Source organism: Manis pentadactyla, chromosome 10 (genome assembly GCF_030020395.1).
Source record: "Manis pentadactyla isolate mManPen7 chromosome 10, mManPen7.hap1, whole genome shotgun sequence".
NCBI lineage: Eukaryota > Metazoa > Chordata > Mammalia > Pholidota > Manidae > Manis > Manis pentadactyla.
Window position 1 is genome coordinate 83,523,033 of NC_080028.1, and position 23,772 is coordinate 83,546,804.

At 41.9% G+C, this 23,772-nt stretch overlaps 1 protein-coding gene and 2 long non-coding RNA genes across 4 annotated transcripts in view; 1 reads left to right on the forward strand and 2 right to left on the reverse strand.

Moving 5' to 3' along the window:
• KIF22 (kinesin family member 22) overlaps positions 1-2,958 on the reverse strand; it is a 13,599-nt gene extending 10,641 nt beyond the window's left edge. Inside the window, exon 1 of the mRNA XM_036917697.2 lies at positions 2,855-2,958. Coding sequence (XP_036773592.2) covers positions 2,855-2,942 — 88 coding nt within the window. The 5' untranslated portion in view covers positions 2,943-2,958. The remainder of the gene's footprint in view (positions 1-2,854) is intronic.
• The window catches only part of LOC118928456 (uncharacterized), a 25,025-nt gene extending 21,419 nt beyond the window's left edge, over positions 1-3,606 (forward strand). For both annotated transcript variants that reach the window (XR_005031239.2, XR_005031237.2), the window contains exon 3: positions 3,320-3,606. This is a non-coding gene — a long non-coding RNA (uncharacterized LOC118928456). The remainder of the gene's footprint in view (positions 1-3,319) is intronic.
• Positions 3,607-3,747: 141 nt separating this feature from the next.
• Positions 3,748-23,772, reverse strand: part of LOC130679151 (uncharacterized) — a 38,275-nt gene continuing 18,250 nt past the window's right edge. The window contains exon 2 of the long non-coding RNA XR_008992166.1: positions 3,748-4,335. This is a non-coding gene — a long non-coding RNA (uncharacterized LOC130679151). The remainder of the gene's footprint in view (positions 4,336-23,772) is intronic.

The window sequence follows — 23,772 nt, forward strand, 5'->3', positions numbered from 1 at the left end:
TTTGTTTAGCCTGGCATTTAAACCAATGTTTAGCCTGGCAGCAAGTGTTCAGTAAAGGTTCCCTGTTGTGATTATTACAATTTTGCTACTCCTTTGTCAAAGCAGCAGCTAGCTCTTGCCCTCACCTTTCAGCAGGGTCACCAATGCCTTCCTCACTGCTAAATCCAGTAGGTGCTTCTGTTCCCTCTTGTTAGACTTTCCAGCAGTAATTAACACCCTTGATCTGCTTTCCTTTGGGAAATATACTTTTCTCTTCATTTCCATGCTACCCATTAGCTCTCTGTTCACTCCTTTCTGCCATCCTTCAGTGCTTTTCCTAGGCATCTCCTGTCCTCTCTCTAGACCAGAGTTGCTCCACATCAGCACTGTCGACCTTTTGGGTTGGGCAGCTTGGGTTGGGGCTATCCTGCGCATTGTACAATGTTCAGCACATAAGGGCCAAACACAATGGCAGTTAACGTTCCTGCCTCTCTCCCATTATAATACTCAAAAATGTCTCCAGAAGCCATAATGTCCACATGGGGAACAAAAACAGTTGAGAGCCACTACTCGGATTCATTTCACGTGTACAGTCACCTGCTCTCTTGGCTTTAATTACATATGAAAGCTGATGACTCCTGATGGAAACTTCCACATCAAAGCACTATCCAGAACTCTGGATCCAAGCTGCTGTTCTGACCACTCCTCTTACATGGTTCTCACGTGATTCAAACTCCACCTGTCCTAAACTGAACCTTTCCCCATCTTTCTGCAATCTCACCTTCCTTCTGTGCTAAGGTAGATGAATGGAACCAACCCCAAAATGAGAATCTTTCCTAACTCCCATCTTCCTTCTCACCTCCCACATTAATTATTCATTAACATCTACCTTTTCTTTTTCTTTAAACAATTCTACCTTTTTAAATGAGTCCACCTCTATCTGCACTGCACAGTCTTTGCCAAAGTCATCTCCCAACTGGTCTTTCTGCCTCCAGTCTCACTCCCATCCAATAATTCTCTCTCCATTTCCTTCCCCGTATTGTAAACTCTCAGCTATAATGAACTTCCTTCAGTTCCTACAACACACCAAGTTCTCTCACACCTTTGGGCCTTTTTGCACATGCTGTTCTTTCTCCCTAGAATATCTACTGTACTCTACTGTAACTGCTTGTCTGTCTTCTCTAACTGTTGAGCTCAAGTGTAAACAAGTCTTACTCTGCTCACCTTTATATCCCCAATGGTTGGCACAAAGTAGGCCCTTGGGGAGTCAGTTTGCTAAACAAATTAAGACCTGGTGAATGAATTTACATAAAACAGTTTATCCTGAAGTGGCTTACTGCCTTTCTTGTCCCAAAGTTTGTTGAGGGGAGGAGGGAAGGAGAAGCACACACAAACAACTGTTTACAGTACAAGAGTGTACCCTAAAAGCAACTTCGAGGTTGGATGAGGTTAGCACTTATTTCTTTTAATTTTTCTCTCTCCCACAATCCCCAAATTTCATTAGTCTTAACTCTTCTCTCCTTTATTGAGGAGGAAATTGAGCCAGAGAGATCATCTTTGGCCTCTCTTTACATCATAAATATGAAAACACTTGTTGGTCTTTTTATCCCACCAACGCCTAGCAAACTCCTATCCAACTTTTGAAAACCACCTCAAATATCACTTCCTTAATGAAGTCCTCCCAGAATACCTGAGGGTTTACTTTTGCACTCTCCATAGCAGTTTATACATAGCTCTCATTGCTTTTCATGATAAATGTTTACATGACTATCTACTGAAACAGATTATTATATTCTCCTCTAAAGAAGGAACAATATTCATTCAAGCATTTTTACAGTATCTACTGTGTATGGGGCACAGTGGATCTTGGGAAGGTTGTGCTCAGACAGCAGAAATATCATGTATTTAGGCATAATGGGTAAGGTCAGCCTGACTAAGTGCAAAATCAGACTCCAATATTTACCAGTTGTGTTAACTTTGAGCAAGCTCTTTAACCCATGTATGCCTCAGTTTCCTCATCTGTAAAACAGGGACAATTAATAGTAAACCACCTCATAGCATTGTGTGTAGATTAAATGATTCATCACCATAAAGTGCCGACACTTTATGTGCCTGGCACCTAGCAAGGGCTCAGTTATGTGCTTGACATTCTACTAATGTCAAACACTGTATGTTTCTCCACAGGGCCTAACAGTAAGGGACTCAAATTACTATTGTGTCCCCCATAATCACAGTCTAGAAGAAGAGAGCAGAGACATATGTAAACAAATAAATGCAAGATTATGAATGTCTAACAGCCTAAAATAGCATTGACTTCAACTGCTAGAGTGAAAGGAAACAGTACCTTTTTTCCCTTTTCTGTGATATCAGCACATCTTGTGCTTTCAGCTCTCACACAGCTGCAGCTCATCTGAACCTCCGCCTGCCCTCCTACATTCTCGATCTCCCCTCACCCAAACAACACGTCATACACAGAACCCTTCCCGCAAAACGCGCACCCAGTTCCTTTCTTTTGGTCCTTAGGGTTAGTGTTAGCCACTTTTCGCTCGCTTACTCAGGTAATCTCTTAAGATGGGGGTCACTGTCCCCATTTTACAGACAAAGAAGCGCACAGAGAAAAAGTGCGCTGGGCTCAAAGGAAGCTTTTAGTGCAGGAACCAGGTCTCAAAAGATCCGTGCAGAGTATAAAACAGGAGATGGAAAGAGCTGAAAGGCTGACCAGCTTGCGACTCCCACAATTCCACCTTTCCACTCCCTCCCGCGCACCAATTCGGCCTCTCGGGACAAGCCCCAGAGCCCAGACCAGACTCCGACGCATTATCCTACAAGGATCCAGACTTCTGGGCCCCGCCCTACCCACGCCAGGTTCGGGTACCTGAGGTCGGCGCCGCCATCTCGCGTCGCCTCAGCTGCACGGTGACCCCCGCGTCCACTCCACGCCCTCCTTTGAACCGCCTCTCCATTCGAATTTCCTTGTGCCCCGCCCCCTCTCCTAGGCTTCACCAATCACAGCTCCTCACCGCCGGAAGCCCCGGCCCGCAACTATCCCGCCCTCTAAGGGTTCGCCTCTGGGTCCTTCAAGGATAAGGGTCCCCTGGCGGAGGACGCATGCGCGCACGGGGGTCACCGAAGCGTTGTAGCCCGCGCTCTGCGCAAACCCTGGGGGTCCCCACACCCAGTGGGAGAGGTGTCAAGCCTCGCCAATCACTGGGCTCCCTTTGCCTTCTGGTTTTTGGGTTTTGAGGTATAGGTTTGTTTAAGTGGAGAGTTTCCACCTCATTTTCTTCCTTCAAGTAACTACTGTTAACCTTACAAATAAAGCTGCCAATTATTTTACCAGCAGGATAGGTTTACTCTGGAAGAGCAGAGAATTGCGATGCGGTTCAAGCAACTATGGCAAAACCACAACCGTGTCCAGAGAACAAAGGAGAGAAGACTTCTTATAGAAGAAAGGGGATGCGTTGGAGGACTGTTCTAAGCAAAACGTCCTTTGGAGGAAACTGGGAGTCCCATCTGTCATAGGGGCTCACGGGGTTGAATTGTAAGAGTCTCTCATTGGCTGGGCTGTTGCTGGGATAGTCAGAAACTCTTCCCTCCTACTGGATGATAAAGCAGCCAATATAGAGTTGCAAAGTGTCCTCTTCCTTCCTGTGGGGTCTGCAATTGAGCAGGAGTGGTGGGCATGAGAGCTCACTTTGCAGGCCTCCCAACTCCTCTGTCCCTGAGGCTTTACCAATTTTCGCACTACAAATATTGGTACGAGTCAAACACAACGAAGATATTTTAATTGATTTATCCAAAAATTTCGCTGAATTAACTATAGTTTTCACCATTTGAGTGGCAGAGGAAGTGATTATATGAATAAGGAAGACGCTGCGTGAAAACAGGGTTATTCTAAACGACTGGTAGTGATCTTTCTGCAGTTTATTGCGTCTTTAGTTATTTCGCACTCCTGGTGTACGAGGTGAGTGCGGTGGTCGTTTTGTGCATTTCAGGACTTGACTTCAGTGCCAGTCAGTAGTGCTTTAACATCTGATCACTTCTGCAGGTGTGGACCACGCTGGCTGGATTGTGGACAGTCAACGTTGCACTCAGCTCTTGCAGAGCCCAAAGCCACCCTGTGAGGTGCAGAGCTCAGGTGGCATATGTCTGAGTTGAGGCCAGCTCAGATGTTCCTTACTTTGTAACTCGGTACTCAACACATCAGTCTGTTACTAAGCTTCACACATAGGTCCCATGTCCTATAGGTTAAATATTCTGTTAAGTAGTTCTCTGTCCCTCTGGAAACTTAACCAGGGATGATCATCCCATCTTTTTGCTCCTGGTAGGACTCTGATTTAGACATTTATGTCTAACCTAAAAACAAAGCAAAAAATCAACATTAGACCAGTACTCAATATTTTTGACTTTGGAATTCTCTTACATTCTTAAAAATTGAGTCCCAAAAGATCTTCTGTTTATGTGGGTTTTATCTATCCATGCTGGCTGGATTGTGGACAATTACTGTATTAGAAATTAAAGCAAACTTAAAATATGTATTAATACACCTAAAATTACAGCAACAAATACATAGAGACAGAAAGTAGATTAATGGTTGCCAGGGGATGGAAAGGGGTTGGTGAATTGGGACTATCGTATGGAATTTCTTTTTGGGGTGATGGAAAAGTTCTAGAGTTAGGCAGTGGTAATAGTTGCACAACATAGTGAATATATTAAAAACCATTGAACTGTACACTTGAAAATGGTAAATTTTATTTTATATGAATTATATCTCCATTTAAAAATCTTCCAAAAAATAGAATAAACCCATCACATATAAATAACATTTTTAATTTGAAAAATAACTGTTTTCCAAAACAAAGCAAAACAATGGAAGACTGTCATTACTACAATTGGCAGTTTGGTCTTCGGTGCACTTAGGGTTGTTCAGGTATTCCTATTTGTTGCCAGTCCCAAGATGTTTGGTAAGCTACCTACCAGAAATAGTGGAAACAGCACAGATCAGGGGATGAGAACTTACAAGTTTGAATAGGTAGCTTTAGGTACAGGGCTTTGGTACCAGAGTAGTGTCTCCATTTCCTCAGATGTGAAAGGGAATAATGTTTGAATCCACTTCCTAGGGTTGTTTGAAAGATCTGCATCTGCTAGGTGGAAATGAGGGCTATTAGATACCTGATATTCAAAGGGAATAAGAGAATTCAGCTCCAAGTTATTGTTCACTTGTAGGGTACTAGCCACTGTCCTCAGGTGGTGGGGATGCCATGGTGAATGAGAAGACACACATGGTCCCCATTTTCCTGGAGTTTATTTTTTGTGGGAAGAGAGGTGTGGGAGTGGGTGACGGTGACAGACATTGAACAGAATTATAAGGGCAGGGTGTCAAGATCTGCATCTGCTTGCTGGAAATTTGGATTGTTTAACACCTGAAATTCAAAGAGAAAAAAGCAGTGATTTTTTTCTTTTAATTTATAAATTAAACCCTTCAGCAGCAATGGAGAGCAGAGGAAAGTAGACAGAAGAGTTCAGGTCATAAAATTAGAAAGAGACTAGTGGGTGAGGCTGACCTTCAAGCCTGGGAAGATTAAATGAGGGTCATCTGGGGTGAAAGGAATAGCGGCAGTGATGAAGAAGAGAATGGGGGCTAGAAAAGAGATACCCAGAACTGGGGGGGCCACATAGAGAAGAAGGAAGCCTTAGATAATAGAGCACCACAGGTGGTCAGGAAGCTGGGCCAGGCTCCCCATGTGGACATCCTTCACATACAATTATATAAGATCTATGGGGGGTTGGCACTACCCAGAGAGGTCCTGCTGAGAAGCCCACAGGCCCTTTCCTGAAGGCACTGAGGTCAGCTTTGGTGGCTGCTGTCCTGGGGCAAGTTTGCTGTGCTCCCTGGAATGATGAGGCTTACTCTGCAGAGGTTGCCTTGAGAAGATAAAAAAAGAATAGTATACAAACATTTACAAAAAAAAATCCATAGAGCAAGAATTCTCAAGTTTGGGCTGGGGGCCCCTGGCCTCTGCAAAGTTAAAAGTATTTTCATAATACTACCAAAATGTTACTTGCCTTTTCACTCTTGTTCTTTCATGACTGTACAGTGGAGTTTTCCAAATGCCACATGGTACATAATATAACATTGAATGCAGAGCCGACTAAATTAGTCTATGGTGAATAAGTCAGATGAGTGGTTGCCTTTTGGGAGTTGGGGGCAGGAAGGTACTGGGAAGAGCCCAGAGGGAATGTTCTGGGGTAATGGTAATGTTATATCTCAGTAGGAGTTTGTGTCACAAAGGGTGTATACATTTGTCAGAACTCAGGTGAGGATGCATGATATGGTTTTCCAACTGTTGCGATTCCTTCTAAGACTTTGATTCTAAATTGTTTGTAACTCACTGACTTGTGAAAAATGCCCAGCTTTTGACATCGGAAAGACCTAAATTTAATCCTGACTCTGCTACCTACCTTGTGACTTTGGACAGGAAACAGTAGTTAGCAGAGTACCTGACACATCATAGGCACCTAATAAATATATGTAATATGACTGAAGTGATATAATTTTTCTGAGTTCTAGTTTTGTACTAAGTCCAATAAATCCCATTTTCATTTGCTCTCCCAAGATAATAGAGGGTTTCAGGATGAGATTCCTTTTTAATGGCAAACTAAAACAGAGAATAGAAAAAAAGACACTTTTGCTTGGGTTTGCTCAGTTATTAAATACTCACACCCTTGCTCAAAATAGGCAATGGTGTAAGTTTGAGGGAATAGTTTGAGGGAAAGGGTACACAGCGACTTCTCACATCAGCTTGTGTGACCCTCATACCACCTACAAACATATCAACTGTTTTCTGTGTTGGTGACTTCTCTGAAAGATGGGAAAAACCCTACTACTTTTCAGGAGGATTGCTGTGACAATTAAATGAGGTGTGCTGAAGATTGCTCGAGCTCATAATCACTCAATAAATGTTAGTTGCCTCTTCCACTTTTCACCTCTGTCTACGAAATACCACCCCCAAAACATGTACAACTCCTAATATAGTCTTCCTACCTGAAGCGATCCTTAAATGTTCTCTCATATGCCCTATGTTAATAATCACTAATAATTGCTATCTTTTTTAGCATATCCAAGTCCAAATTCATTATACCATTAAGGATTGCACACTTTCATTGATTGAACTTGAATTTATTGGGCCAAAAACTTTCTTGAAATCCGTGAGCTACTGTCTAAGGGGAGTCTTCCATGACTTGAGTTGGGTTCTGTTGGTGATTACTCAGCTGTCTCCTGGATGACTGCGGCAGCCGGTGCAGGTTGAGGTTACTTTATTCTTACTGTGTTCCTTTGACATGGAACCGTTCTGCTTTTTAGCGGGAGTTGAGGGCTCAGGATCAGCCCCTGTGGAGTCCACTTGATCCAAACAAGGAAGTAGGCATAGTTATATCACCCAGTTAATTTGGTGACTTCCTGTAGGACTGGGGGTGGGGGGAGTTTTCTTTTTGAGACATTGCCTTTCAATTCCAGGCTGTCATCGAGAAGTTATAGACTCCCTTTGTAGCTGAGGGCCCTGAGGCATTCTCCAGAGCACTCCCTGCTTGAGGGGGCCTCAGTCATTCCAGACATGCCCCCACTCCAGGCCGTCTCAGGCTATGTGCCTGGGACCTCCTTATCCATACACACATCTCAGTTATCCCTATGTAGCATTCAACCACTGGACAGTGAAACCAGTTATTTTTATGTTGAAAAGGTATCTCGCCGCGACCCTCCTTACCCAGAACGACTCAGGGGACACGGGCCCACGCAAGAGACTTTATTATCTGAAGGAGAGAGTGGCTGCCCCAGACGGGGGTGGGGGGAGAGAGAGAGAGAGAGAGAGAGGGAGGGAGGGAGAGAGAGCAGGGAAAGCGGGGGACAGAGAGACAGAGACAGAGAGAAAGGAGAGGGCAACAGCGTGGTGCTTTTTATTGTGGCGGATCCGCTCGGCCTGTTGCCTTGGGGGAGGGTCGGGATGTTTAGAGATAAGGCGGGGTAAACCCCAGGCAAGCCCAGGCATAATTCTCACCTGCTTATGTGCTTGGGACCATGGGGCAAATGGAGGATAAATTACTATTTTCTTACATTCCTCCCTTTTCTGTTTTATAAGTGGTAGAGGATTTGGGAAGGGGTGATGAAGTTCATTTTTGTATTGATGGGGGGCGGTCCTCAGATGAGCCCTTGGTCTGCAGTGGCGCTGGCATTTTCTAGGTTCAATAAGGATCACCGTTTTTGGAGAGGGGTTGGTAATCCTGTAATATAAACTGGTTACAGGTTTGGTTAGAAATTTTTTGCATTTGGGCTGATTGCTATGTTTACATAGGGTGGCTGAATTAATAGCATTCTTTGGAGACATATGTGTAGGCAGAAAAGCAACCTGTAGGGCAAAAGGAATCCTTGATGGTGCAATCTTTTGGACAGTCTGAAAGAGAGGAAAGGGCTGGTGTTGGGAAGATAGGTCTGGTGAGAGAATAAGTGTTGAGACCAGGGTTAATAATCCTGAAGCATGATGCATGGTTGTCGTAAGGGAGGTCTTGGGACTCCGTGCTGGCAGAAACTACTTCAGTGATGAGTGGAAGTGGAGATGAGCAGCACGAAATGCGGAGAGTAAGAGGTCCCGTCAGGATGGAGGAGTAGGAACCTGTGGGAGATTTGGTGGGAGGGAAATAAGAGGAGACAAACCGCTTACGGTTGGAGTTGTGTATCTAGTGGGGAAGACCCTGGAGTTTAACTGCAGTTGGCATGAAAAGGATTACTGTGTATGGTCCTTGCCATTTGGGAGTTAGGGATGGTGTTGCTTGGTGTTTGGAATGGGCATGGTTTGGAGACGTTTTTTCCTATCTATGGTAATGGCCTTGTAGAGCGGGGAGAGCTGAACTCCCAGGTATGTGACCTGGGCGGCAGACAGTTGAACTTCGGAGGGTGAAACTCGATAGCTGTGTTCTGACAGAAAGTTTAAAAGGAGAATAGTGTCCTGTTGAGAGGTTTATAGGGAGGGACTGCACGGAAGGAGATCATCTACATATTGAAGGAGGGTGGAGCTTGAGAGAGTAAGGGATTTGGGGTCTTGTGCTAGAGCCTGTCCAAAAAGGTGGGGACTATCTCTAAAGCCTTGGGGAAGGACTTGTTAAGTGTTCTCTGAATATTAAAAATTAACTTAACATAAGGAATTTCCTGCCTTGATTTTTCTCTGGGATACCGGCGTCTTGGTCTGGGAGCATATCAAAAGGCTGCCTGCTCAGCTTCCAAGGTGGGCTGAGGTATTGTCTATTTGCTAAAGAATCCTGCCTTTTACTATGCCATCTACAGCTGGGTCTGCATGCTAAGTTAGTTGCTCAGTTTGCAAAATTACCTCCTCAGATCTGGAGGAAAGACAGCACATAGGCCTGGGCCTTTTAGTATGCTAAAGTGAATCTTCCACATGGTTACAAAAGTTTAGCATAATAAAACGTGTGCTACTCTTCTTTATCTGGGGAACATTAACTGATTTCACTGAAGAATGATTTTGGAGCTCAATGTTAAACATAAAGTTTTAGCGGGGGGGGGGGTGGTCCTTGCATGTAGTTACATTGCTCTGACAGCAAATATCCTGCCCTGCCCCCTCCAGAGGCTCTCATCTTATTCTAAAGCCTATGGTCCCTGTCTCATTCTCCCCTCTATAGATAGAGACTCTAGCTGCTGCTAGGGAAAATGGGCGACCACCGTTCTGGCTGCTTCATGCTGAGAGGGGGCGCAGTAAAGGGTGCAGCTAGGTCTCCATCACTGATCAGTTGAGAGGGCCTCAGAAGGTTGGCACTTCTATTTCGGGTTTCATTTCTATTACTATTTGCAGTTTTGTGGTTTTTAGGCAAGATAGAACAAATTGTTATTAGGTTAAGTAGCAACATCTGGAGTTGGATTTTCCATTCTGGAAGGACAAACTTGACGAGATTAAGAATGCATGGCTGAATATGAGAACTAGAAATATGAGGAGTCTAATTGAGAATCATAGCCAGGTATCATGGGGAAACTAGAATTCTGGATTGAGTTTACATCTCAATGACTAGTATTAGGATTTAGTATAGATAAGACTGCATTATTGAAACAATACTTTTCTCTAAAATCACCCTCATTTTTATTAGAAGTAGCCAGATTAAGAAAATAATTAACAGTTGGCTTGATTATTTGCATAAGTGCAGCAAGAAGAGTAATTGATTACGTGGGATCTTTTAAATGTGCTTTGCTGGAACTTTTTGTAAGGAATTTCAGATTGAAATTTTAAAGGCTTCTCAAGACCGGACAGCTAAGCCAGACTTGCCATCAGGTTGTGCCTGCAGTACCTGTAGATTTGGGTGAATTCCTCTCTTCTTGAGGTTCCCAAGACATTCCTGAGTTTCCTGCACCTGCCAGGAAGTGACCTTCCTTACTCACCTGGTCAGGCTGCTGGGGACCCAGGAAGCAAGGTACCAGGCCAGTTCTTCTAAGGGGCTTTGTTGGCTTTATAAAGTCAATCTTAGTTCCTTAAAGCTATCTGTTCATATCTGAGTTTACACACGTGTCTCTCAGGTATGATGTTCCAGTCAAAGCCTTGGTAATATAACCAGTGTTTTAATTGGTCCTCTTACAAGGAAAGCAGATTCTTATTGAACTTATGCAAATAAACATACTGCCATGAAATATAAAAATAGTCACTGAGAGTTTTTAAATTCTGGAGGAATCAGGTAGAGAGAAAGATAAAGTTTCAATTCTGCTTGTAAAGGCAGTCATTTACTAAACTGTTTTCAGCTTAAGAGAAAAAGCTTGAAACACTTTATCAACAACATTTGAAACAAAAAGCCACCAAATCATCTTCCTTAGTTTACTTAATCCTATGTAACTAATACCTGTTCTGTTGAAATCTAGTTTTTTACTAGTTTAGGAGTAATAAAACAGTGAGTATAGATGACAAAAGACTTACAATTGACAATGGTTAAAGATCTGATGAGAGCTTACTATGACAGTTGTCATAAGGAAATTTAGATCTTTCTGTAATACAAAACATTCAGTAACAAAGTTTAGCATCATTCTCTGTGACAGTGCCTTCTAGGTAATTAAGCAGGTAAATAAGCCAAATTAGCCAAATATTTTCTCCAATGAGAAAAAATTCCTCTGACATGTTCCAGGGGCCCTCTGGAAAATATCAGAGTGAACTAGAGGTAAAAAAGCACTTTTTTGCATTTGATTTTGGGAAGTTGTTAAAAGTTTTAAGGCACTTGCTTAAATAGTTACTCACATTAGACAAAGCTACACTTCACTTTAAGCATTTTTCTTTGAAAGATTTAACAGATACCATCAACTTAAATGACTTTAGGTAAATGTAGGCGGCTGATAACCATAAGGACATGTCTATTCAGTTCAACTTAAATTAGCATTAATGCTTAATATCTTCTATTAGAATTTTCTGGAACTTTTAGAATGCCCAATTTTTACAAGCGCTTGTCTTTAAATCAATTTTTATTAATACCATCCGGAGGTAGAAAAATATTTTTCACTTTCACACTTAGACACAAACATACAGATTGAGGCGTAATGATACAGTGAGAGGACAGACAGAGCTCCTGGCATGAGCTAGGAGGGGACAAGAGAGCCCATGGTGGTGCATTGTCTAGGAGTTTTATAGGCAGTTGAGGATATTTGGGAACGTGAAAAAAGCTTAGGGGTGTGGACTTTAAGGCAAGTAGTAGGTGTTTAGGATTGCAGAGGAGACAGAAAGAGAGCTTGGTTCAGAGGTAGGAGAAAGCCTGGATATATGGAGTCTCTTTCAATTTGCCCATACGCTCACAGAAGTTGTATAAGTCGTGGAGAATTTTAGGATCTAAAGAGCCATTGGGGGGCCATTTAGACTGATTGTGTAAGGGATATTGTGGCCAGATCTCATTACAGTAGCAAACAGATTTGAGGTCTGGAGTGAGGTGGAGGGGCTTTAGATTATTGAGTAAGCACCCTAATGGTGAATCTGCGGGAACAGAGGGGCCAGATCCCATGGTGAGAACGAGACTGTTCAGAAGTCGCTGAGGCATCCCTGAGCGATTGAGAAGGTCGTGGAGAAGACCAGGCACAGTTAGGGGGTCGTCACCACCTCTAACTATGGGGTCGAGGCGAAAACGCTGGGGAGGCTTGGTACCTGGTACCAGGAGTTTTCGAGTTGAGTAGAAACGTAGATAAAGGGAGACCGGGCCTCAGTGGATGAGGATTCTCACCATGGGGAGGCAGAGAAGGGTGGACTATGGGGATCAACCATGACTCTGAAAGTCGTGGTTGGGGGTGCCCCTGTCCCAGAGGAGCCCTTGGGGGTGCTGGACACTCAACAGTCACTTCCCAGGTTCCAAAGGGACATTTAAGTCGAGCATGAAGGGGAGACTCACCAAATTGAAGGCCGGTGTTGGGCGAGAAGACAAGTGACCGGGGAAATGGACGGTGAGCCCATGGAGGAGGATCAGGCAGTGAAGGTTCCCAAAGCAGCTCAGGTTCCCGGAGGAAGAGCAAAGTCAATGGGAGAGCCTCATCCGAGTCATGGCACCAATGAAAGGGTATCTCGTCGCGACTCTCCTTACCCAGAATGACTCAGGGGACACGGGCCCATGCAAGAGACTTTATTATCTGAAGGAGAGAGTGGCTGCCCCAGATGAGGGTGGGGAGAGAGAGAGAGGGAGATGGAGAGCAGGGGGACAGAGAGACAGAGACAGAGAGAGAGCAGCAGAGAGACAGAGAGAAAGAAGGAGAGGGCAGAAGCGTGGTGCCTTTTATTGTGGCGGATCCGCTAGGCCTGTTGCCTTGGGGGAGGGTCAGGATGTTTAGAGATAAGGCGGGGTAAGCCCCAGGCAAGCCCAGGCATAATTCTCACCGGCTTATGTGCTTGGGACCATGGGGCAAATGGAGGATAAATTACTATTTTCTTACATATGTAACAGTAAATTCTTAAAATTTAGATTTCTAGAATGTGAGAGCTGGATAGATCTTAGAAAGGATCTAATCCATATAAGCTAATTTTACAAGTGGGTAACTGAAGCCCAGAAGGGGTAAGAGATTGGGCTGAGGTCATATAACCAAGTGGAGCTAGAACTTAGGTTTCCTGAGTTCCTGTGCAGTACTCCATCAACTAACTCACTGGGACCTTTGATAGCTAGGTTCCCAACATTACTCAGCAAGCCTATTACCTGACTTTGGTCAGCAAACTCCTTCACCACTTCCTACCATTCTCCTGATTCCCCACCCCAGCCCTCCTAGGTTCTGTCAGGTACAAGAGTAGTTTGTGTGTTAGTTTGGCTGGGCTATAGTATGGCTTTCAATCAGAACTACTGTAGGTGTTTCTGTAAAAATACATTGTAGACAGTGATTGGATTAAAGATGGCACTGTGAGAGGTAAGACAGAGGCTTCCTCCTAAAACTGCATATAATACGAAAATATAATTAATACAACTAATCCTGAAAGAGCAACAGGAAAGAGGACTGCACCAGACTGCATACACCTGGAGAAAAGACTAGACCCCCGCAGAAAAGGGTAATGTAGCAAAGCTGTGGCCTGGTGGGACCCAAGCTCTTCCCCCACCCCAGCTCACTGGTGGGAGGAAGAGAAATGGAGCAGGGAGGGAAAGGAGGCGTGGAACTGATGAATATCTAACTCCGGAAATCTGCTCCAGGAGCACAAACCTATATTTCATGGTGCTTGCATGGTACTCTCGTGATTTGGGGGTTGGAAAGCTAAGAGAGGCAGAATTCCTGGAGAGACAGAGATTCCAGCCTCTAGTGAAAAGCAGGGATCCATATCCAGCTGCTCTGGGACAAAAGAAAGGCAGGCAGTCTGAGAGACTTCTTAACAAGGAAGCCCTTAGCAAGAGGGCTGCTAAAGGGGCAAGGATTGCCCAGAGCTTCATGTTCAGGAGAAAGGACAGGTAGACAAAATTGTCCAGGTGCACTCTGCCCAGCAGGTTGGGAGCTTTCACAGTCTTCAGGTGCTCCAGCTCCCTGGCTGGCTACACAGCTCCAAGGACCCCTTCCATGATACGCAGCCTACTGCACCTTTTTCCCAGCCACCTTCACCTGGCTCACAAACCAGGAAATCCTACCCTGGTGTTAGACCAGCCAGAGGGAAGATCTGTCTACAGCAACTACAAATGCAAAGCATACAGGCTTATACCTATGTGGCCGGCCCACTGGTTCAGGCAGTGCAGACAGGCACACCAGCCTGGAAGCAGGAAACAGCTCTTTCCTCCCCACAGGCACCAAAACCACTCCCCTGCAACACCCCGACATTGACTCAGGGTCTGAGCAGCAATGGAGAATAGAGCTTCTGGGTGCTAGAGGGTGCCATATACAAACATGAAATGCCAAAGGAACCTGGTCCAGAGTAAAATTATTAATACAACTCCTGAGAAAGATTTAAATTACATCGACCTCATGGATCTTTCTGAAGGGGATTTCAAAATAAAAATCATTAACATGCTCATGGAGGTATGGAAAGATATTCAAGAACTCAGGAATGAATTCTGGTCAGAGATTCTATCATTGAGAAGCACAATGGAGGGTATTAAAAGCAGATTAGACATGGTGGAGGAGATGATAAATGAAATAAAAACTAGAGAAGAGGAATACAAAGAAACTGAGGTACAGAGATCAAAAAGGATCTCTAAGAATGAAAGAATATTGAGAGAACTGTGTGACCAATCCAAACGGAACAATATTTGCATTATAGGGGTACCAGAAGAAGAGAGAGAAGAAGGCATAGAAAGTGTTTTTGAGGAGGCAATTGCCGAAAACTTCCCCAATCTGAAGAAGGAGCTAGTCTCTCAGGCCATGGAGATCCACAGCTCTCCCAGCAAACGGACCCAAGGAAGACAACACCAAGACATATAGTAATTAAAATGGCAAAGATCAAGGATAAGGACAGACTGTTAAAAGCAGCCAGAGACAGAAATAAGATCACATACAAAGGAAAGCCCATCAGGCTATCATGAGACTTCTCAACAGAAACTTTACAGGCCAGAAGGGACTGGCATGATGTATTTAATGTCATGAAGTAGAAGGGCCTTGAACCAAGATTATTTTATCAGGCAAGATAATCATTTAAATTTGAAGGAGGGATTAAACAATTTCCAGATAAGCAAAAGCTGAGAGAATTTACCTCCCAAAAACCATCTCTACAGTCTATTTTGGAGGGACTGCTATAGATGCAAGTGTTCCTAAGGTTGAATAGCTGTCACCAGAGGTAATAAAACCACAGAAAAGAAAGTAGAACAGCTAATTACTAAGCAAATGAAAAATTAAATTAACTATCCCCAAAGTCAATCAAGGGATAGACAAAGAGTACAGAATACGATGCCTAATATATAAAGAATGGAGGAGGGAGAAAAAGGATGAGAAAAAAAAGAACCTTTAGATTGTGTTTGTAACAGCATATTAAGTGAGTTAAGTTAGACTCTTAGATAGTAAGGAAGTTAACCTTGAACCTTTGATAACCACGAATCTAAAGCCTGCAATGGCAATAAGTACATATCTTTAAATAATCACCCTAAATGTAAATGGACTGAATGCACCAATCAAAACACATAGAGTCACTGAATGGATAAAAAAACAAGACCAATCTATATGCTGCCTACAAGAGACTCACTTTAAACCCAAAGAGATACACAGACTAAAAGTGAAGGGATGGAAAAAGATATTTCATGCAACTAAGAGGGAGAAAAAAGCGGGAGTTGCAGTACTTGTATCACACAAAATAGACTTCAAAACAAAGAAAGTCACAAGAGAGAAAGAAGTACATTACATAATGATAAAAGGGTCAATCCAACAAGAAGATATACCCATTATAAATATCTATATGCCTGACACAGGAGCACCCACATATGTGAAACAAATATTAACAGACTTAAAAGGGGAAATAGAATGCAATGCATTCATTCTAGGAGACTTCAACACTCCACTCACTCTGAAGGACAGATTACCCAGACAGAAAATAAGTAAGGAGACAGAGGCACTGAACAACACATTAGAACAGATGGACCTAACAGACATCTACAGAACTCTACACCCAAAAGCAGCAGACTACACATTCTTCTCGAGTGCACATGGAACATTTTCAAGAATAGATCATATCCTAGGCCACAAAAAGAGCCTTGGTAAATTCAAAAAGATTGAAGTTGTACCAACCAGTTTCTCAGACCACAAAGGTATGAAACTAGAAATAAATTATGCAAAGAAAATGAAAAATCCAACAAACATATGGAGGCTTCACAACATGCTCCTAAATAACCAATGGATCAATAACCAAACAAAAATAGAGATCAAGCAATATATGGAGACAAATGACAACAATAATTCAACACTGCAAAATCTGTGGGATGCAGTGAAAGCCCTGCTAAGAGGAAAATATATTGCAATACAGGCCTACCTCAGGAAAGAAAAACAATCCCATAGGAACAGTCTAAACTCACAATTAATGAAACTAGAAAAAGAAGAACAAATGAGGCCCAAAGTCAGTAGAAGGAGGGACATAATAAAGATTAGAGCATGAATAAATAAAATTGAGAAGAATAAAGCAATAGAAAGAATCAATGAAAGTAGGAGCTGGTTCTTTGAGAAAATAAACAAAATAGATAAACCCCTAGCCAGAATTATCAAGAAGAGAGTCTACTCACATAAACAGAATTAGAAATGAGAAAGGAAAAATCACTACAGACAACACAGAAATACAAAGAATTATGAGAGAATACTATGAAAAATTATATGCTAACAAACTGGATAACCTATAAAACATGCACAACTTTCTAGAAAAACACAACCTTCCAAGTCTGACCCAGAAAGAAACAGAAAATCTGAATAGTCCAATTACCAGGAATAAAATTGAACTAGTAATCAAAAACCTACCTAAGAACAAAAATCCCTGGACCAGATGGCTTCACCGTGGAATTTCATCAAACATTTAGTGATGACCTAATACCCATCTGCCTGAAAGTGATCCAAAGAGTAGAAGAAGAGGGAATACTTCCAAACTCATTCTATGAGGTCGGTATCACTCTAACACCAAAATCAGGCAAAGACACCACAAAAAAAGAAAACTATAGACCAATATCCCTGATGAACATAGATGCAAAAATACTCAACAAAATATTAGCAAACCAAATTCAAGAACACATCAAAAAGATCATCCATCATGATCAAGTACGATTTATTCCAGGGATGCAAGGATGGTACAACATTCAAAAATCCATCAACATCATCCACCACATCAGCAAAAGGAAGGACAAAAGCCACATGATCATCTCCATAGATGCTGAAAAAGCATTCGACAGAGAAAGATGGCGGCGTGAGAGGCGAGACAGAGGCTTCCTCCTAAAACTGGATACAATTAGAAAATATAGCTGGCGCAACTAATCCTGAGAGAGCAACAGGAAAGAGGATGGTGCCAGACTGCATACACCTGGAGGAAAGAGCAGACCTCACCGAACAGGGTAACATACCAGAGGGGTGGCTTGGCAGGACCCAAGCCCTTCCCCTACCCCAGCTTACCGGTGGGAGAAAGAGAAACTGAGCAGGGAGGGAGTGGAAGGCTTGGAACTGCTGAATACCTGGCTTGGAGATCTGCTCTGGGAGCACAAACCTAAATTTCATGGTGCTTTCATCATACTCTTCTGATTACGGGGTTGGAAAACTGGAACAGGCGGAGTTCCTGGGGAGACTGGGATTCCGGCCACTTCTGGGAAGCAGGGATCCATATCCAGCTGCTCTGGGACAAAAGCTTATATCTGTGTGCTCGGCCCACTGGTTCAGGCAGTGGAGACAGGCACAGCAGCCAGGATGTGGGGAACAACTCTTTCCTCCCCCCAGGCACCAATACTGCTCCCCTGCCAACCCTGATATTGCTTCAAGGGCTGAGCAGCTCCAGAATAGAGCTTCGGGACACTATAGAGCACCATACACCAAACGCCAAAGGAACCTGGTCCAGAGTAAAATTATTAATACAACTCCCAAGAAAGATTTAAATGATGTGGACTTCATGACTCTGCCTAAAGGGAGTTCAAAATGAAAACCATCAACATGCTAATGGAGGTACAGAAAGACATCCAAGAACTCAGGAATGAGTTCAAGTGAGAGATCCAATCATTGAAGAGCATGATGGAGGGTATTAAAAGTAGGTTGGATACAGTGGAGGAATTGATAAATGAAATAGAAACTAGCGAAGAGGAATACAAAGAAGCTGAAGCACAAAGAGAAAAAAGGATCTCTAAGAATGAAAGAATATTGAGAGAACTGTGTGACCAATCCAAAAGGAACAATATTTGCATTATAGGGATACCAGAAGAAAAAGAAGAGAAAGAAAGGGATAGAAAGTGTCTTTGAAGAGGTAGTCACTGAAAACTCCCCCAATCTGGGGAAGGAGATAGTCTCTCAGGCCATGGAGATCCACAGATCTCCCAACACAAGGGACCCAAGGAAGACAACACCAAGACATATAGTAATAAAGCTGGCAAAGATCAAGGATAAGGACAGACTATTAAAAGCAGCCAGAGGGAGAAATAAGATCACATACAGAGGAAAGCCCATCAGGCTAACATCAGACTTCGCAGCAGAAACCTTACAGGCCAGAAGGGAGTGGCATGATGTTTTTAATGTCATGAAGCAGAAGGGCCTGGAACCAAGATTACTTTATCTGGCAAGATTATCATTTAAATTTGAAGGAGGGATTAAACAATTTCCAGATAAGCAAAAGCTGAGGGAATTCACCTCCCACAAACCATCTCTACAGTGTATTTTGGAGGGACTGCTATAGATGGAAGTGTTCCTAAGGTTGAATAGCTGTCACCAGAGGTAATAAAACCATAGAAAAGAAAGTAGAACAGCTAATTACTAAGCAAATGAAAAATTAAATTAACTATCCTCAAAGTCAACCAAGGGATAGACAAAAGGTACAGAATTTGATGCCTAATATATAAAGAATGAAGGAGGAAGAAAAAGGAGGAGAAACAGAAAAGAAACTTTAGATTGTGTTTGTAACAGCATACTAAGTGAGTTAAATTAAACTCTTAGATAGTAAGGAAATTAACCTGGAACCTTTGGTAACCACGAATCTAAAGCCTGAAATGGCAATAAGTACATACCTATCGATAATCACCCTCAATGTAAATGGACTGAATGCACCAATCAAAAGCCATAGAGTCACGGAATGGATAAAAAAACAAGATCCATCTATATGCTGCTTACAAGAGACTCACCTCAAACTCAAAGACATGCACAGACTAAAAGTCAAGGGATGAAAAAAGATATTTCATGCGAACAGGGAGAAAAAAGCAGGTGTTGCAGTACTAATATCAGAAAAAATAGACTTCAAAACAAAGAAAGTCACAAGAGATAAAGAAGAACATTACATAATGATAATGGGATCAGTCCAACAAGAGGATATAACCATTATAAATATATATGCACCCTACACAGGGGCACCAGCATATGTGAAACAAATACTAACAGAACTAAAGGGGGAAATAGAATGCAATGCATTCATTTTAGGAGACTTCAACACACCACTCACTCCAAAGGATAGATCCACCAGACAGAAAATAAGTAAGGACACAGAGGCACTGAACAACACACTAGAACAGATGGACCTAACAGACATCTATAGAACTCTACATCCAAAAGCAACAGGATACACATTCTTCTCAAGTGCACATGGAACCTTCTCCAGAATAGACCACATACTAGGCCACAAAAAGAGCCTCAGTAAATTAAAAAAGATTGAAAACCTACCAACCAAATTTTCAGACCACAAAGGTATAAAACTAGAACCAAATTGTACAAAGAAAGCAAAAAGGCCCACAAACACATGGAGGCTTAACAACATGCTCTTAAATAATCAATGGATTAATGACCATATTAAAATAGAGATCGAGCAATATATGGAAACAAATGACAACAACACAAAGCCCCAACTTCTGTGGGACTCAGCAAAAGCAGTCTTTAGAGGAAAGTATATAGCAAACCAGTCATATGTAAAGAAGGAAGAACAAACCCAAATGAATAGTCTAATATCACAATTATTGAAATTGGAAAAAGAAGAAGAAATGAAGCCTAAAGTCAGCAGAAGGAGGGACATAATAAAGATCAGAGAAGAAATAAATAAAATTGAGAAGAATAAAACAATAGAAAAAAATCAATGAAACCAAGAGCTGGTTCTTTGAGAAAATTAACAAAATAGATAAGTCTCCAGCCAGACTTATTAAGAGAAAAAGAGAATCAACACAAATCAACAGAATCAGAAACGAGAAAGGAATCATCATGAGGGACCCCACAGAAATACAAAGAATTATTAGAGAATACTATGAAAACCTATATGCTAACAAGCTGGAAAACCTAGAAGAAATGGACAACTTCCTAGAAAAATACAACCTTCCAAGACTGACCAAGAAAGAAACACAAAATCTAAACAAACCAATTACCAGCAAAGAAATTGAAGCAGTAATCAAAAAACTACCCAAGAACAAAACCCTCGTGCCAGAAGAAGTTACCTCAGAATTTTATCAGACAAACAGAGAAGACATAATACCCATTCTCCTTAAATTTTCCAAAAAACAGAAGAGGATGGAATTCTCCCAAACTCATTCTATGAAGCCAACATCACCCTAATACCAAAACCAGGCAAAGACCCCACCAAAAAAGAAAATTACAGACCAATATCCCTGATGAACGTAGATGCAAAAATACTCAACAAAATATTAGCAAACCGAATTCAAAAATACATCAAAAGGACCATACACCATGACCAAGTGGGATTCATTTCAGGGATGCAAGGATGGTACAACATTCGAAAATCCATCAACATCATCCACCACATCAACAAAAAGAAGGATAAAAACCATATGATCATCTCCATAGATGCTGAAAAAGCATTCGACAAAATTCAACATCCATTCATGATAAAAACTCTCAACAAAGTGGGTATAGAGGGCAAGTACCTCAACATAATAAAGGCCATATATGATAAACCCACAGCCAAGGTCATACTAAACAGTGAGAAGCTGAAAGCTTTTCCTCTGAGATCAGGAACAAGACAGGGATGCCCACTCTCCCCACTGTTATTCAACATAGTACTGGAGTTCCTAGCCATGGCAAATTTACAAAACATAGAAATACAAGGAATCCAGATTGGTAAAGAAGAAGTTAAACTGTCATTATTTGCAGATGACATGATATTGTACATAAAAAACCCTAAAGATTCCACACCAAAACTACTAGAACTAATATCGGAATTCAGCAAAGTTGCAGGATACAAAATTAACACACAGAAATCTGTGGCTTTCCTATACACTAACAATGAACTAATAGAAAGAGAAGTCAGGAGAACAATTCCATTCACAATTGCATCAAAAAGAATAAGAAACTTAGGAATAAACCTAACCAAGGAAGTGAAAAACCTATACCCTGAAAACTATAAGACACTCTTAAGAGAAATTAAAGAGGACACTAAAATGAAAACTCAACCCATGCTCTTGGCTAGGAAGAATTAATATTGTCAAAATGGCCATCCTGTCCAAAGCAATATATAGATTCGATGCAATCCTTATCAAATTACCAACAGCATTCTTCAATGAACTGGAACAAATAGTTCTAAAATTCATATAGAAACAGCAAGACCCCAAATACCCAAAGAAATCCTGAGAAGGAAGAATAAAGTGGGGGGATCTTGCTCCCCAACTTCAAGCTCTACTACAAAGCCACAGTAATGAAGACAGTTTGGTACTGGCACAAGAACTGAGCCACAGACCAGCGGAATAGAATAGAGACTCCAGACATTAACCCAAACATATATGGTCCATTAATATATGATGAAGGAGCTATGGACATGCAATGGGGAAATGACTATCTCTTCAACAGATGGTGCTGGCAAAACTGGACAGCTACATGTAAGAGAATGAAACTGGATCACTGTCTAACCCCATACACAAAAGTAAATTCAAAATGGATCAAAGACCTGAATGTAAGTCATGAAACCATTAAAGTCTTAGAAAAAAAACATAGGCAAAAATCTTTTAGACATAAACATGAGCTACTTCTTCATGAACATATCTCCCTGGGCAAGGGAAACAAAAGCAAAAGTGAACAAGTGGGACTATATCAAGCTGAAAAGCTTCTGTACAGCAAAGGACACCATCAATAGAACAAAAAGGTACCCTACAGTATGGGAGAATATATTCATAAATGACAGATCTGACAAAGGTTTGACATCCAAAATATATAAAGAGCTCATGCACCTCAACAAACAAAAAGCAAATAATCCAATTAAAAAATGGGCAGAGGAGCTGAACAGACAATTCTCCAAAGAAGAAATTCAGATGGCCAACAGACACATGAAAAGATGCTCCACATCACTAGTCATCAGAGAAATGCAAATTAAAACCACAATGAGGTATCACCTCACACCAGTTAAGGATCGCCACCATCCAAAAGACAAACAACAAATGTTGGCGAGGATGTGGAGAAAGGGGAACCCTCATACACTGCTGGTGGGAATGTAAATTAGTTCAACCATTGTGGAAAGCAGTATGGAGGTTCCTAAAAAAAGCTCAAAATAGAAATACCATTTGACCCAGGAATTCCACTTCTAGGAATTTACCCTAAGAGTGCAGCAGCCCAGTTTGAAAAAGACAGATGCTCCCATATGTTTATTGCAGCACTATTTACAATAGCCAAGAAATGGAAGCAACCTAAGTGTCCATCAGTAGATGACTGGATAAAGAAGATATGATACATATGCACAATGGAATATTATTCAGCCATAAGAAGTAAACAAATCCTACCACTTGCAACAACATGGATGAAGCTAGAGGGTATTATGCTCAGTGAAATAAGCCAGGCGGAGAAAGAGAAGTACCACATGATTTCACTCATATGTGGAGTATAAGAACAAAGAAAAACTGAAGGAACAAAACAGCAGCAGAATCACAGAACCCAAGAATGGACTAACAGTTACCAAAGGGAAAGGGACTGGGGAGGGTGTGTGGGAAGGGAGGGATAAGGGCAGGGAAAAATAAAGGGGGCCTTATGATTAGCATGTATAATTTGGGGGGGCATAGAGTGGGCTGTGCAACACAGAGAAGACAAGTAGTGATTTTACAGCATCTTACTACGCTGATGGACAGTGACTATAATGGGGTTTGTGGGGGGTCTTGGTGAAGTGGGAGTCTAGTAAACATAGTGTTCTTCATGTAATTGTAGATTAATGATAACAAAATGAATTAAAAATAAATAAATAAATCAGAGTAGGAAAAAAAAGCATTCAACAAAATTCAACATCCATTCCTGATAAAATCTCTCAACAAAATTGGTATAGAGAACAAGTACCTCAACATAATAAAGGCCATATATGACAAACCAACAGCCAACATTATACTCAACAGCAAGAAGCTGAAAGCTTTTCCTTTAAGATCGAGAATAAAACAAGGATGCCTACTTTCTGCACTTCTATTCAACATAGTCCTGGAGGTCCTTGCTGCAGCAATCAGACACACAAAGAAATAAAAGGCATCCAAACTGGCAAGGAAGAACTTAAACTGTTCCTGCTTGCAGATGACATGGTATTGTACACAAGAAACCCTAAAGAATCCACTCCAAAACTACTAGATCTAATATCTGAATTCAGCAAAGTTGCAGGATACAAAATTAATACACAGAAATCTGGCATTCCTATACACTAACAATGAACTAGCAGAGAGAGAAATCAGGTAAACATTATTGCAGCACTATTTACAATAGCCAAGAAA